Source organism: Oncorhynchus nerka, linkage group LG15 (assembly GCF_034236695.1).
Source record: "Oncorhynchus nerka isolate Pitt River linkage group LG15, Oner_Uvic_2.0, whole genome shotgun sequence".
In the NCBI taxonomy this organism is placed as follows: Eukaryota; Metazoa; Chordata; class Actinopteri; order Salmoniformes; family Salmonidae; genus Oncorhynchus; species Oncorhynchus nerka.
Genome location: NC_088410.1, coordinates 77,888,258 through 77,904,149, shown reverse-complemented (window position 1 = coordinate 77,904,149; position 15,892 = coordinate 77,888,258). Strand labels below are relative to the sequence as shown.

At 41.4% G+C, this 15,892-nt stretch overlaps 1 protein-coding gene across 4 annotated transcripts in view; it reads left to right on the top strand.

Annotated features, from left to right (window-relative positions):
* Positions 1–15,892, top strand: part of eogt (EGF domain-specific O-linked N-acetylglucosamine (GlcNAc) transferase) — a 42,378-nt gene that overhangs the window by 22,062 nt on the left and 4,424 nt on the right. For 3 of the 4 annotated variants that reach the window (XM_029683624.2, XM_065001909.1, XM_065001908.1), the window contains 5 exons: positions 11,298–11,390; positions 11,555–11,626; positions 13,895–13,981; positions 15,469–15,537; positions 15,760–15,821. In XM_029683624.2, coding sequence (XP_029539484.2) covers positions 11,298–11,390; positions 11,555–11,626; positions 13,895–13,981; positions 15,469–15,537; positions 15,760–15,821 — 383 coding nt within the window. The remainder of the gene's footprint in view (positions 1–11,297; positions 11,391–11,554; positions 11,627–13,894; positions 13,982–15,468; positions 15,538–15,759; positions 15,822–15,892) is intronic. The other variant, XM_065001910.1, reaches the window with a different exon arrangement.

Below are 15,892 nucleotides of genomic sequence, written 5' to 3'. Positions count from 1 at the left end.
TGACCAGAGGGTTGTGTACAGAAAGAAGTATGGTTGTTGACCAGAGGGTTGTGTAAAGAAGTGTTAATATAGTTGCTGACCAGAGAGGGTTGTGTAAAGAAGTGTTAATATGGTTGTTGACCAGAGGGTTGTGTAAAGAAGTGTTAGTATGGTTGTTGACCAGAGGGTTGTGTAAAGAAGTGTTAATATGGTTGTTGACCAGAGGGTTGTGTAAAGAAGTGTTAATATGGTTGTTGACCAGAGGGTTGTGTAAAGAAGTGTTAGTATGGTTGTTGACCAGAGGGTTGTGTACAGAAAGAAGTATGGTTGTTGACCAGAGGGTTGTGTACAGAAAGAAGTATGGTTGTTGACCAGAGGGTTGTGTAAAGAAGTGTTAATATAGTTGTTGACCAGAGGGTTGTGTACAGAAAGAAGTATGGTTGTTGACCAGAGGGTTGTGTACAGAAAGAAGTATGGTTGTTGACCAGAGGGTTGTGTAAAGAAAGAAGTATGGTTGTTGACCAGAGGGTTGTGTACAGAAGTGTTAATATAGTTGTTGACCAGAGGGTTGTGTAAAGAAGTGTTAGTATGGTTGTTGACCAGAGGGTTGTGTAAAGAAGTGTTAATATAGTTGTTGACCAGAGGGTTGTGTACAGAAAGAAGTATGGTTGTTGACCAGAGGGTTGTGTACAGAAAGAAGTATGGTTGTTGACCCCAGAGGGTTGTGTACAGAAAGAAGTATGGTTGTTGACCAGAGGGTTGTGTAAAGAAGTGTTAATATAGTTGTTGACCAGAGGGTTGTGTAAAGAAGTGTTAGTATGGTTGTTGACCAGAGGGTTGTGTAAAGAAGTGTTAGTATGGTTGTTGACCAGAGGGTTGTGTAAAGAAGTGTTAATATGGTTGTTGACCAGAGGGTTGTGTACATAAAGAAGTATGGTTGTTGACCAGAGGGTTGTGTACAGAAAGAAGTATGGTTGTTGACCAGAGGGTTGTGTAAAGAAGTGTTAATATGGTTGTTGACCCCAGAGGGTTGTGTACAGAAAGAAGTATGGTTGTTGACCCCAGAGGGTTGTGTACAGAAAGAAGTATGGTTGTTGACCCCAGAGGGTTGTGTACAGAAAGAAGTATGGTTGTTGACCCCAGAGGGTTGTGTACAGAAAGAAGTATGGTTGTTGACCCCAGAGGGTTGTGTACAGAAAGAAGTATGGTTGTTGACCAGAGGGTTGTGTACAGAAAGAAGTATGGTTGTTGACCCCAGAGGGTTGTGTACAGAAAGAAGTATGGTTGTTGACCAGAGGGTTGTGTACAGAAAGAAGTATGGTTGTTGACCCCAGAGGGTTGTGTACAGAAAGAAGTATGGTTGTTGACCAGAGGGTTGTGTAAAGAAGTGTTAATATAGTTGTTGACCAGAGGGTTGTGTAAAGAAGTGTTAGTATGGTTGTTGACCAGAGGGTTGTGTAAAGAAGTGTTAGTATGGTTGTTGACCAGAGGGTTGTGTAAAGAAGTGTTAATATGGTTGTTGACCAGAGGGTTGTGTACATAAAGAAGTATGGTTGTTGACCAGAGGGTTGTGTACAGAAAGAAGTATGGTTGTTGACCAGAGGGTTGTGTAAAGAAGTGTTAATATAGTTGTTGACCAGAGGGTTGTGTACAGAAAGAAGTATGGTTGTTGACCAGAGGGTTGTGTAAAGAAGTGTTAATATAGTTGTTGACCAGAGGGTTGTGTAAAGAAGTGTTAGTATGGTTGTTGACCAGAGGGTTGTGTAAAGAAGTGTTAATATAGTTGTTGACCAGAGGGTTGTGTACAGAAAGAAGTATGGTTGTTGACCAGAGGGTTGTGTACAGAAGTGTTTATATAGTTGTTGACCAGAGGGTTGTGTACAGAAAGAAGTATGGTTGTTGACCAGAGGGTTGTGTACAGAAAGAAGTATGGTTGTTGACCAGAGGGTTGTGTAAAGAAGTGTTAATATAGTTGTTGACCAGAGGGTTGTGTAAAGAAAGAAGTATGGTTGTTGACCAGAGGGTTGTGTACAGAAAGAAGTATGGTTATTGACCAGAGGGTTGTGTAAAGAAAGAAGTATGGTTGTTGACCAGAGGGTTGTGTACAGAAAGAAGTATGGTTGTTGACCAGAGGGTTGTGTAAAGAAGTGTTAATATAGTTGTTGACCAGAGGGTTGTGTAAAGAAGTGTTAATATGGTTGTTGACCAGAGGGTTGTGTACAGAAAGAAGTATGGTTGTTGACCAGAGGGTTGTGTAAAGAAGTGTTAATATAGTTGTTGACCAGAGGGTTGTGTAAAGAAGTGTTAATATGGTTGTTGACCAGAGGGTTGTGTAAAGAAGTGTTAGTATGGTTGTTGACCAGAGGGTTGTGTAAAGAAGTGTTAATATGGTTGTTGACCAGAGGGTTGTGTAAAGAAGTGTTAATATGGTTGTTGACCAGAGGGTTGTGTAAAGAAGTGTTAGTATGGTTGTTGACCAGAGGGTTGTGTACAGAAAGAAGTATGGTTGTTGACCAGAGGGTTGTGTACAGAAAGAAGTATGGTTGTTGACCAGAGGGTTGTGTAAAGAAGTGTTAATATAGTTGTTGACCAGAGGGTTGTGTACAGAAAGAAGTATGGTTGTTGACCAGAGGGTTGTGTACAGAAAGAAGTATGGTTGTTGACCAGAGGGTTGTGTAAAGAAAGAAGTATGGTTGTTGACCAGAGGGTTGTGTACAGAAGTGTTATATAGTTGTTGACCAGAGGGTTGTGTAAAGAAGTGTTAGTATGGTTGTTGACCAGAGGGTTGTGTAAAGAAGTGTTAATATAGTTGTTGACCAGAGGGTTGTGTACAGAAAGAAGTATGGTTGTTGACCAGAGGGTTGTGTACAGAAAGAAGTATGGTTGTTGACCCCAGAGGGTTGTGTACAGAAAGAAGTATGGTTGTTGACCAGAGGGTTGTGTAAAGAAGTGTTAATATAGTTGTTGACCAGAGGGTTGTGTAAAGAAGTGTTAGTATGGTTGTTGACCAGAGGGTTGTGTAAAGAAGTGTTAGTATGGTTGTTGACCAGAGGGTTGTGTAAAGAAGTGTTAATATGGTTGTTGACCAGAGGGTTGTGTACATAAAGAAGTATGGTTGTTGACCAGAGGGTTGTGTACAGAAAGAAGTATGGTTGTTGACCAGAGGGTTGTGTAAAGAAGTGTTAATATAGTTGTTGACCAGAGGGTTGTGTACAGAAAGAAGTATGGTTGTTGACCAGAGGGTTGTGTAAAGAAGTGTTAATATAGTTGTTGACCAGAGGGTTGTGTAAAGAAGTGTTAGTATGGTTGTTGACCAGAGGGTTGTGTAAAGAAGTGTTAATATAGTTGTTGACCAGAGGGTTGTGTACAGAAAGAAGTATGGTTGTTGACCAGAGGGTTGTGTACAGAAGTGTTTATATAGTTGTTGACCAGAGGGTTGTGTACAGAAAGAAGTATGGTTGTTGACCAGAGGGTTGTGTACAGAAAGAAGTATGGTTGTTGACCAGAGGGTTGTGTAAAGAAGTGTTAATATAGTTGTTGACCAGAGGGTTGTGTAAAGAAAGAAGTATGGTTGTTGACCAGAGGGTTGTGTACAGAAAGAAGTATGGTTATTGACCAGAGGGTTGTGTAAAGAAAGAAGTATGGTTGTTGACCAGAGGGTTGTGTACAGAAAGAAGTATGGTTGTTGACCAGAGGGTTGTGTAAAGAAGTGTTAATATAGTTGTTGACCAGAGGGTTGTGTAAAGAAGTGTTAATATGGTTGTTGACCAGAGGGTTGTGTACAGAAAGAAGTATGGTTGTTGACCAGAGGGTTGTGTAAAGAAGTGTTAATATAGTTGTTGACCAGAGGGTTGTGTAAAGAAGTGTTAATATGGTTGTTGACCAGAGGGTTGTGTAAAGAAGTGTTAGTATGGTTGTTGACCAGAGGGTTGTGTAAAGAAGTGTTAATATGGTTGTTGACCAGAGGGTTGTGTAAAGAAGTGTTAATATGGTTGTTGACCAGAGGGTTGTGTAAAGAAGTGTTAGTATGGTTGTTGACCAGAGGGTTGTGTACAGAAAGAAGTATGGTTGTTGACCAGAGGGTTGTGTACAGAAAGAAGTATGGTTGTTGACCAGAGGGTTGTGTAAAGAAGTGTTAATATAGTTGTTGACCAGAGGGTTGTGTACAGAAAGAAGTATGGTTGTTGACCAGAGGGTTGTGTACAGAAAGAAGTATGGTTGTTGACCAGAGGGTTGTGTAAAGAAAGAAGTATGGTTGTTGACCAGAGGGTTGTGTACAGAAGTGTTAATATAGTTGTTGACCAGAGGGTTGTGTAAAGAAGTGTTAGTATGGTTGTTGACCAGAGGGTTGTGTAAAGAAGTGTTAATATAGTTGTTGACCAGAGGGTTGTGTACAGAAAGAAGTATGGTTGTTGACCAGAGGGTTGTGTACAGAAAGAAGTATGGTTGTTGACCAGAGGGTTGTGTAAAGAAGTGTTAATATAGTTGTTGACCAGAGGGTTGTGTACAGAAAGAAGTATGGTTGTTGACCAGAGGGTTGTGTAAAGAAGTGTTAATATAGTTGTTGACCAGAGGGTTGTGTACAGAAAGAAGTATGGTTGTTGACCAGAGGGTTGTGTACAGAAGTGTTTATATAGTTGTTGACCAGAGGGTTGTGTACAGAAAGAAGTATGGTTGTTGACCAGAGGGTTGTGTACAGAAAGAAGTATGGTTGTTGACCAGAGGGTTGTGTAAAGAAGTGTTAATATAGTTGTTGACCAGAGGGTTGTGTAAAGAAGTGTTAATATGGTTGTTGACCAGAGGGTTGTGTACAGAAAGAAGTATGGTTGTTGACCAGAGGGTTGTGTAAAGAAGTGTTAATATAGTTGTTGACCAGAGGGTTGTGTAAAGAAGTGTTAATATGGTTGTTGACCAGAGGGTTGTGTAAAGAAGTGTTAGTATGGTTGTTGACCAGAGGGTTGTGTAAAGAAGTGTTAATATGGTTGTTGACCAGAGGGTTGTGTAAAGAAGTGTTAATATGGTTGTTGACCAGAGGGTTGTGTACAGAAAGAAGTATGGTTGTTGACCAGAGGGTTGTGTACAGAAAGAAGTATGGTTGTTGACCAGAGGGTTGTGTAAAGAAGTGTTAATATAGTTGTTGACCAGAGGGTTGTGTACAGAAAGAAGTATGGTTGTTGACCAGAGGGTTGTGTACAGAAAGAAGTATGGTTGTTGACCAGAGGGTTGTGTAAAGAAGTGTTAATATAGTTGTTGACCAGAGGGTTGTGTAAAGAAAGAAGTATGGTTGTTGACCAGAGGGTTGTGTACAGAAAGAAGTATGGTTGTTGACCAGAGGGTTGTGTAAAGAAAGAAGTATGGTTGTTGACCAGAGGGTTGTGTACAGAAAGAAGTATGGTTGTTGACCAGAGGGTTGTGTACAGAAAGAAGTACGGTTGTTGACCAGAGGGTTGTGTACAGAAAGAAGTATGGTTGTTGACCAGAGGGTTGTGTACAGAAAGAAGTATGGTTGTTGACCAGAGGGTTGTGTAAAGAAGTGTTAATATAGTTGTTGACCAGAGGGTTGTGTAAAGAAAGAAGTATGGTTGTTGACCAGAGGGTTGTGTACAGAAAGAAGTATGGTTGTTGACCAGAGGGTTGTGTAAAGAAAGAAGTATGGTTGTTGACCAGAGGGTTGTGTACAGAAAGAAGTATGGTTGTTGACCAGAGGGTTGTGTACAGAAAGAAGTATGGTTGTTGACCAGAGGGTTGTGTAAAGAAGTGTTAATATAGTTGTTGACCAGAGGGTTGTGTAAAGAAAGAAGTATGGTTGTTGACCAGAGGGTTGTGTACAGAAAGAAGTATGGTTGTTGACCAGAGGGTTGTGTAAAGAAAGAAGTATGGTTGTTGACCAGAGGGTTGTGTACAGAAAGAAGTATGGTTGTTGACCAGAGGGTTGTGTACAGAAAGAAGTATGGTTGTTGACCAGAGGGTTGTGTACAGAAAGAAGTATGGTTGTTGACCAGAGGGTTGTGTACAGAAAGAAGTATGGTTGTTGACCAGAGGGTTGTGTAAAGAAGTGTTAATATAGTTGTTGACCAGAGGGTTGTGTAAAGAAAGAAGTATGGTTGTTGACCAGAGGGTTGTGTACAGAAAGAAGTATGGTTGTTGACCAGAGGGTTGTGTAAAGAAAGAAGTATGGTTGTTGACCAGAGGGTTGTGTACAGAAAGAAGTATGGTTGTTGACCAGAGGGTTGTGTACAGAAAGAAGTGTTGTTGACCAGAGGGTTGTTGACAGAAAGAAGTATGGTTGTTGACCAGAGGGTTGTGTAAAGAAGTGTTAATATGGTTGTTGACCAGAGGGTTGTGTACAGAAAGAAGTATGGTTGTTGACCAGAGGGTTGTGTAAAGAAGTGTTAATATAGTTGTTGACCAGAGGGTTGTGTACAGAAAGAAGTATGGTTAATTGACCAGAGGGTTGTGTAAAGAAAGAAGTGTTACCAGAGGGTTGTGTTGTTGACCAGAGGGTTGTGTAAAGTATGGTTGTTGAGAGGGTTGTTAAGAAAGAAGTATGGTTGTTGACCAGAGGGTTGTGTAAAGAAGTGTTAATATAGTTGTTGACCAGAGGGTTGTGTAAAGAAGTGTTAGTATGGTTGTTGACCAGAGGGTTGTGTACAGAAAGAAGTATGGTTGTTGACCAGAGGGTTGTGTAAAGAAGTGTTAATATGGTTGTTGACCAGAGGGTTGTGTAAAGAAGTGTTAATATGGTTGTTGACCAGAGGGTTGTGTGACAGAAAGAAGTATGGTTGTTGACCAGAGGGTTGTGTAAAGAAGTGTTAATATGGTTGTTGACCAGAGGGTTGTGTAAAGAAAGAAGGTATGGTTGTTGAAAGAAGTATGGTTGTTGACCAGAGGGTTGTGTACAGAAAGAAGTATGGTTGTTGACCAGAGGGTTGTGTAAAGAAAGAAATATGGTTGTTGACCAGAGGGTTGTGTAAAGAAAGTTAAGTATGGTTGTTGACCAGAGGGTTGTGTAAAGAAAGAAGTATGGTTGTTGACCAGAGGGTTGTGTAAGAAAGAAGTATGGTTGTTGAAGAGGGTTGTGTATGGTTGTTGACCAGAGGGTTGTGTACAGAAAGAAGTATGGTTGTTGACCAGAGGGTTGTGTAAAGAAAGAAGTATGGTTGTTGACCAGAGGGTTGTGTAAAGAAAGTTAATATAGTTGTTGACCAGAGGGTTGTGTACAGAAAGAAGTATGGTTGTTGACCAGAGGGTTGTGTAAAGAAAGAAGTATGGTTGTTGACCAGAGGGTTGTGTAAAGAAGTGTTAATATAGTTGTTGACCAGAGGGTTGTGTAAAGAAGTGTTAGTATGGTTGTTGACCAGAGGGTTGTGTAAAGAAAGTTAATATAGTTGTTGACCAGAGGGTTGTGTACAGAAAGAAGTATGGTTGTTGACCAGAGGGTTGTGTACAGAAAGAAGTATGGTTGTTGACCAGAGGGTTGTGTAAAGAAGTGTTAATATGGTTGTTGACCAGAGGGTTGTGTACAGAAAGAAGTATGGTTGTTGACCAGAGGGTTGTGTAAAGAAGTGTTAATATAGTTGTTGACCAGAGGGTTGTGTACAGAAAGAAGTATGGTTGTTGACCAGAGGGTTGTGTACAGAAGTGTTTATATAGTTGTTGACCAGAGGGTTGTGTACAGAAAGAAGTATGGTTGTTGACCAGAGGGTTGTGTACAGAAAGAAGTATGGTTGTTGACCAGAGGGTTGTGTAAAGAAGTGTTAATATAGTTGTTGACCAGAGGGTTGTGTAAAGAAGTGTTAATATGGTTGTTGACCAGAGGGTTGTGTACAGAAAGAAGTATGGTTGTTGACCAGAGGGTTGTGTAAAGAAGTGTTAATATAGTTGTTGACCAGAGGGTTGTGTAAAGAAGTGTTAATATGGTTGTTGACCAGAGGGTTGTGTAAAGAAGTGTTAGTATGGTTGTTGACCAGAGGGTTGTGTAAAGAAGTGTTAATATGGTTGTTGACCAGAGGGTTGTGTAAAGAAGTGTTAATATGGTTGTTGACCAGAGGGTTGTGTACAGAAAGAAGTATGGTTGTTGACCAGAGGGTTGTGTACAGAAAGAAGTATGGTTGTTGACCAGAGGGTTGTGTAAAGAAGTGTTAATATAGTTGTTGACCAGAGGGTTGTGTACAGAAAGAAGTATGGTTGTTGACCAGAGGGTTGTGTACAGAAAGAAGTATGGTTGTTGACCAGAGGGTTGTGTAAAGAAGTGTTAATATAGTTGTTGACCAGAGGGTTGTGTAAAGAAAGAAGTATGGTTGTTGACCAGAGGGTTGTGTACAGAAAGAAGTATGGTTGTTGACCAGAGGGTTGTGTAAAGAAAGAAGTATGGTTGTTGACCAGAGGGTTGTGTACAGAAAGAAGTATGGTTGTTGACCAGAGGGTTGTGTACAGAAAGAAGTATGGTTGTTGACCAGAGGGTTGTGTACAGAAAGAAGTATGGTTGTTGACCAGAGGGTTGTGTACAGAAAGAAGTATGGTTGTTGACCAGAGGGTTGTGTAAAGAAGTGTTAATATAGTTGTTGACCAGAGGGTTGTGTAAAGAAAGAAGTATGGTTGTTGACCAGAGGGTTGTGTACAGAAAGAAGTATGGTTGTTGACCAGAGGGTTGTGTAAAGAAAGAAGTATGGTTGTTGACCAGAGGGTTGTGTACAGAAAGAAGTATGGTTGTTGACCAGAGGGTTGTGTACAGAAAGAAGTATGGTTGTTGACCAGAGGGTTGTGTAAAGAAGTGTTAATATAGTTGTTGACCAGAGGGTTGTGTAAAGAAAGAAGTATGGTTGTTGACCAGAGGGTTGTGTACAGAAAGAAGTATGGTTGTTGACCAGAGGGTTGTGTAAAGAAAGAAGTATGGTTGTTGACCAGAGGGTTGTGTACAGAAAGAAGTATGGTTGTTGACCAGAGGGTTGTGTACAGAAAGAAGTACGGTTGTTGACCAGAGGGTTGTGTACAGAAAGAAGTATGGTTGTTGACCAGAGGGTTGTGTACAGAAAGAAGTATGGTTGTTGACCAGAGGGTTGTGTAAAGAAGTGTTAATATAGTTGTTGACCAGAGGGTTGTGTAAAGAAAGAAGTATGGTTGTTGACCAGAGGGTTGTGTACAGAAAGAAGTATGGTTGTTGACCAGAGGGTTGTGTAAAGAAAGAAGTATGGTTGTTGACCAGAGGGTTGTGTACAGAAAGAAGTATGGTTGTTGACCAGAGGGTTGTGTACAGAAAGAAGTACGGTTGTTGACCAGAGGGTTGTGTACAGAAAGAAGTATGGTTGTTGACCAGAGGGTTGTGTAAAGAAGTGTTAATATGGTTGTTGACCAGAGGGTTGTGTACAGAAAGAAGTATGGTTGTTGACCAGAGGGTTGTGTAAAGAAGTGTTAATATAGTTGTTGACCAGAGGGTTGTGTACAGAAAGAAGTATGGTTGTTGACCAGAGGGTTGTGTAAAGAAGTGTTAATATAGTTGTTGACCAGAGGGTTGTGTACAGAAAGAAGTATGGTTGTTGACCAGAGGGTTGTGTAAAGAAGTGTTAATATAGTTGTTGACCAGAGGGTTGTGTAAAGAAGTGTTAATATGGTTGTTGACCAGAGGGTTGTGTAAAGAAGTGTTAGTATGGTTGTTGACCAGAGGGTTGTGTAAAGAAGTGTTAATATGGTTGTTGACCAGAGGGTTGTGTACAGAAAGAAGTATGGTTATTGACCAGAGGGTTGTGTAAAGAAAGAAGTATGGTTGTTGACCAGAGGGTTGTGTACAGAAAGAAGTATGGTTGTTGACCAGAGGGTTGTGTAAAGAAAGAAGTATGGTTGTTGACCAGAGGGTTGTGTACAGAAAGAAGTATGGTTGTTGACCAGAGGGTTGTGTACAGAAAGAAGTACGGTTGTTGACCAGAGGGTTGTGTACAGAAAGAAGTATGGTTGTTGACCAGAGGGTTGTGTAAAGAAGTGTTAATATGGTTGATGACCAGAGGGTTGTGTAAAGAAGTGTTAATATGGTTGATGACCAGAGGGTTGTGTAAAGAAGTGTTAATATGGTTGATGACCAGAGGGTTGTGTAAAGAAGTGTTAATATAGTTGTTGACCAGAGGGTTGTGTAAAGAAGTGTTAGTATGGTTGTTGACCAGAGGGTTGTGTAAAGAAGTGTTCGTATGGTTGGTGACCAGAGGGTTGTGTAAAGAAGTGTTGATATGGTTGTTGACCAGAGGGTTGTGTAAAGAAGTGTTAGTATGGTTGTTGACCAGAGGGTTGTGTAAAGAAGTGTTAGTATGGTTGTTGACCAGAGGGTTGTGTAAAGAAGTGTTAATATGGTTGTTGACCAGAGGGTTGTGTAAAGAAGTGTTAATATGGTTGTTGACCAGAGGGTTGTGTAAAGAAGTGTTAATATAGTTGTTGACCAGAGGGTTGTGTAAAGAAGTGTTAGTATGGTTGTTGACCAGAGGGTTGTGTAAAGAAGTGTTAATATGGTTGTTGACCAGAGGGTTGTGTAAAGAAGTGTTAATATGGTTGTTGACCAGAGGGTTGTGTAAAGAAGTGTTAATATGGTTGTTGACCAGAGGGTTGTGTAAAGAAGTGTTAATATGGTTGTTGACCAGAGGGTTGTGTAAAGAAGTGTTAATATGGTTGTTGACCAGAGGGTTGTGTAAAGAAGTGTTAATATGGTTGTTGACCAGAGGGTTGTGTAAAGAAGTGTTAATATGGTTGTTGACCAGAGGGTTGTGTAAAGAAGTGTTAGTATGGTTGTTGACCAGAGGGTTGTGTAAAGAAGTGTTAGTATGGTTGTTGACCAGAGGGTTGTGTTATGAAGTGTTAATATAGTTGTTGACCAGAGGGTTGTGTAAAGAAGTGTTAGTATTGTTGTTGACCAGAGGGTTGTGTAAAGAAGTGTTAGTGTGGTTGTTGACCAGAGGGTTGTGTATGGCGGTGCTATGTTTTACATGTGACTACTTGCGTGCGGAGGGGGTCAACAGGAAGTAGTAGGTGAAAAACAGAATGATTTATGGGAAACCTTATCCTGTCCATTGTTCCCCCCTCTGGCTGTGGAAGTGAAGGATGAGGGTAGAGAAAATGACAGCGAGAAGGAAAGGAAGGGCCTTTCATCTGACAAACAAACACAAGTTGTAAGGTAAACTGGTGACTGACTGCTGGGAAAGGTTCTAATGAAACATACACCATAATACCAACCACTGTTTCCTAATGGTCTCCATGTAATCTGGAATTGAGTTTAGCCAGTTTGATGAAGCAACTGAATTTCGAAGTCTGCTTTCTTATGTATGTTTCTTCCTTTTCAGAGTTTTAGTGGATATGGGGATCTGTTCAGTGAGACATGGAAGGCTTTCTCTGACTATGACATCATCCATCTGAAAACATTTGACACTAAAAGGGTAAAATAATCAAAGCTCGGTTGTGTGTGTGCGTGCATGTGCGTGTGCGTGTCTGTGTGTGTGTGTGTGTGTCTGTGTGTGTGTGTCTGTGTGTGTGTGTGTGTGCTCGCGCATTCGAGTGTGGTCGTACATGGTTGTTTAACGTGTCCATTACCTTGAAACAGGTGTGCTTCAAAGATTCCGTGTTCTCCCTGCTCCCCAGGATGAGATATGGGCTGTTCTATAACACACCTTTGGTACGTATTCTGTCTGTATCTCCTATGTAGTAAAAATATAGAGATAGAATTGCGCCGCCTTTGAGGAAATCTGAATCCCTTGAACTTCTTGGGATGTCCCTGCCTTTCTGACTCCATGCGTTTGCCTATTTTTATCACGCAGACTTTATCTCCGTGCTTTTTTTTGTTCATGCTTCTCGCCTCCTCATTCCGTTTTCCTACATCTTCTGATATCCAGTTTGGTAATAACATGCAATTTAGGTCAAATATTTATGTTTTGTATTCATCGTGTCCAGCTCTTATGTAATTTAAATGATAATTTCAAGGAGATTTGTGTACACATGGTAACATGTAAATACGTACAGTATCAGTCAAAAGTTTGAACACACCTACTCATTCCAGGGTTTTTCTTTATTTTTACTATTTTCTACATTGTAGAATAATAGTGAAGACATAAAAACTATGAAATAACACATATGGAATCATGCAGTAACCAAAAATGTGTTAAAATATATTTTATATTTGAGTTTCTTCAAAGTAGCCACCCTTTGCATTGATGACAGCTTTGCATACTTTTGGTATTCTCTCAACCAGCTTAATGGGGTAGTCACCTGGTATGCATTTCAATTAACAGGCGTGCCTTGTTAAAAGTTCATTTGTGGATTTTTTTCCCTTAATGCGTTTGAGCCAATCAGTTGTGTTGTGACAAGGTAGGGGTGGTATACAGAAGATAGCCCTATTTGGTCAAAGACCAAGTCCATATTATGTAAAAAAAAAACAGCTTAAATAGCAAAGAAAAACAACAGTCCATCATCACTTTAAGACATGAAGGTCAGTCAATTTGGAACATTTAAAAAAACATGTTGAAAGTTTCTTCAAGTGCAGTCGCAAAAACCATCAAGCGCTGTGATGAAACTGGCTCTCATGAGGACCGCCACAGGAAAGGAAGACCCAGAGTTACCTTTGCTGCAGAGGATAAGTTCATTAAAGTTACCAGCTTCAGAAATTGCAGTCTAAATAAATGCTTCACAGAGTTCAAGTAACAGACACATCTCAACATAAATTGTTCAGAGGAGACTGCGTGAATTAGGCCTTCATGGTCAAATTGCTGTAAAGGAAACCACTACTAAAGGTCAGTAATAAGAAGAAGGGACTTGCTTGGGCCAAGAAACACGATCAATGGACATGTCTTTTTGTCCAAATTGGAGATTTTTGGTTCCAACCGCCATGTCTTTGTGAGAGGCAGAGTAGGTGAATGGATGATCTCTGCATGTGTGGTTCCCACCGTGAAGCATGGAGGAGGAGGTGTGATGGTGTGGGGATGCTTTGCTGGTGACATTGTCTTTGATTTATTTAGAATTCACGGCACACTTAACCAGCATGGCTACCACAGCATTCTGCAGCGATACACCATCCCATCTGGTTTGGGTTTAGTGGAACTATAATTTATTTTTCAACCGGACAATGACCCAACACAACTCCAGGCTGTTTAAGGGCTATTTGAGCATGAAGGAGAGTGATGGAGTGCTGCATATGACCTCCACAATCACCGACCTCAACCCAATTGAGATGGTTTGGGATGAGTTTGTCCGCAGAGTGAAAGATAAGCAGACAACATGTGCTCAGCATATGTGGGAACTCCTTCAAGTCTGATGGAAAAGCATTCCAGGTGAAGCTGGTTGAGAGAATGCCCCGAGTGTGCAAGCTGTCATCAAGGCAAAGGGTGGCTACTTTGAAGAATTTAACACTATTTTGGTTACTACATGATTCCAGATGTGTTATTTCATAGTTTTGATGTCTTCACGATTATTCTACAATGTAGAAAATAGTACAAATTAAGAAAAACCCTTGAATGAATAAGTGTGTCCAAACCTTTGACTGGTACTGTAGGTTTAGGGGGCAGCCTTGAGGTGTGAAATATTGATCATGTTAAAATTCAGCTGTTTAAATGTATGACTGATGTGCTCTGGCATGTAGGAGTGAATAACAGACCTGTGCTCTGGCCTGTAGGAGTGAATAACAGATCTGTGCTCTGGCCTGTAGGAGTGAATAACAGATCTGCGCTCTGCATGAATTTTAAATGTGTCTTTTCATGTGTATGGAATTATGTTTGGATTTGGCAGATATCTATCAAATTACACATGTCACTGTGTGTGTGTTCTCTCTGTGCATGTGTGTGTGTGTGTGTGTGTGTGTGTGTGTGTGTGTGTGTGTGTGTGTGTGTGTATGTGCGTGTGAGGGACACATACAAATGGATTGGATGTTTTCTTCTTGGCATGTTAATGGCAGATATCTGACTGCTACAGTGAAGGGATGTTCAGGGCCTTCTCCCAGCATGTTCTATATCGACTCAGCGTTCCACAGGTTGGACCCATGGTAAGGAATACTGACCACACACACACACCCACATACGACTACGCAGACACACACTGAAACACACACACATACACACACCCACATATGACTATGCAGACACACTGAAACACACACACCCACATACGACTACGCAGACACACACTGAAACACACACACACACCCACATACGACTACACACACACACACACACTGAAACACACACACACCCACACATAGCACGGGTCACTTTGTTGGCGCACACACACCTTTTATTCACTGGTCTGTAACTCCCCGATACAGGCTTCACTGGTCTGTAACTCCCCGATACAGGCTTCACTGGTCTGTAACTCCCCGATACAGGCTTCACTGGTCTGGAACTCCCCGATACAGGCTTCACTGGTCTGGAACTCCCCGATACAGGCTTCACTGGTCTGGAACTCCCCGATACAGGCTTCACTGGTCTGGAACTCCCCGATACAGGCTTCACTGGTCTGGAACTCCCCGATACAGGCTTCACTGGTCTTTACGACAACAGACTGAATGCATTTGACTGTATCTTTATGACCCTGACGTTTGCGAGGATGCAGCTCATTGTGTATTCTCGGCTGATGCTAAGAATATGTTAACAGGCTTCCTGTGAGATGACGGTGCTTGCGATAGCGTCTCCCAGCTGAATGAGAGGTGTGCCTGGCCCTGACCCCCCTCTCAGCCCCTTTCAGCCCCTCCTTTTATTCCTCGGATTAATGGCTAAGGGAGACACCAGACCATTGTGCTCTTCTCAGCATCATATCAGCTCTCCTTATGCACACACTGCTGTTTCATCTCCTCCATCTAATATGTTTTATAGTTTGGTAAAGGCATGTTTTTAGCACTATGCGGTGTTGGTGTACTCCCTCTGGGGTTCTCCTGGCAGTCTTTGTGGTTTGTGGCTGATCACTTTCACAGTTTCTCTGTTTTTAGCATCAGGAGTTGTCTTCCTCAGGCTATTTTCACCTCAGCAGCCACTAGGAGATGGTAATCCTGTATAACAAGCTTGCTCTCAACCTTGTTAGCTCAGCCCGCTCGGCTGTAGCTCTATCGTGAACATAATATTTGTAAAAAATAAATTATCAATACTTTTTTTTAACGTTCTGTAGAAAACTCCCACTTCCCCTTACCTTATTTGTTGTGGCAGTTTTCTACAAGTACATAAAGTCTAAATGAAGGTCCTTGAAAAGCTATGGATGGGCTTAATATGTCAGATTATGAGATCAGCATAATATTTACAGATGTTGCAATTGCTCTTACTGCACCATATAAAATATACATGTCATATTTATAATAATAAGATATGCCATTTACCAGATGCTTTTATACAAAGGATCTCAAAGTCATGCCTGCACACACTTACTTATGGGTGGCCCCCGGAATTAAACCCAGAATGCTGGCATTGCAGGGGCCATGTTCCACTTTACCAACTGTGCCACACAGTAAGTATCATCTCACCACCCCTATGTTCTTGGTTTCAGGAGGGGAGGATTCGGGTGACGTTGTTGGCACGCAGCACAGACTACCGTAAGATATTGAACCAGCAGGAGGTGAGTCCAGGCTGAGGCAGCACTGCAAACTCTCTGCTCCCTCCCTCCCTCCCTCCCTCCCTCCCTCCCTCCCTCCATTGCCTCCTCCAGCTCTTAACTGGCCATTTAAAATTGTATTTGCTATAAACTGGCAGCGTAAAATGCCTATGATTTATGCAGCCAGTCTCTGTGTTTGTTTGAGCTCTCATTGATTGGAGAATGAATCTCACTGCGTTCATACAGCTCACAAACGCCCTGAAGACTGTGCCTCTACTTGAGGTCAGAGTGGTGGATTACAAATACAAGTGAGTGAACAGTTTGTGTTCTTTAGACGTAGTTTAGGGAAGTAAGGTTGGATTATATAGTAATGCTGGAG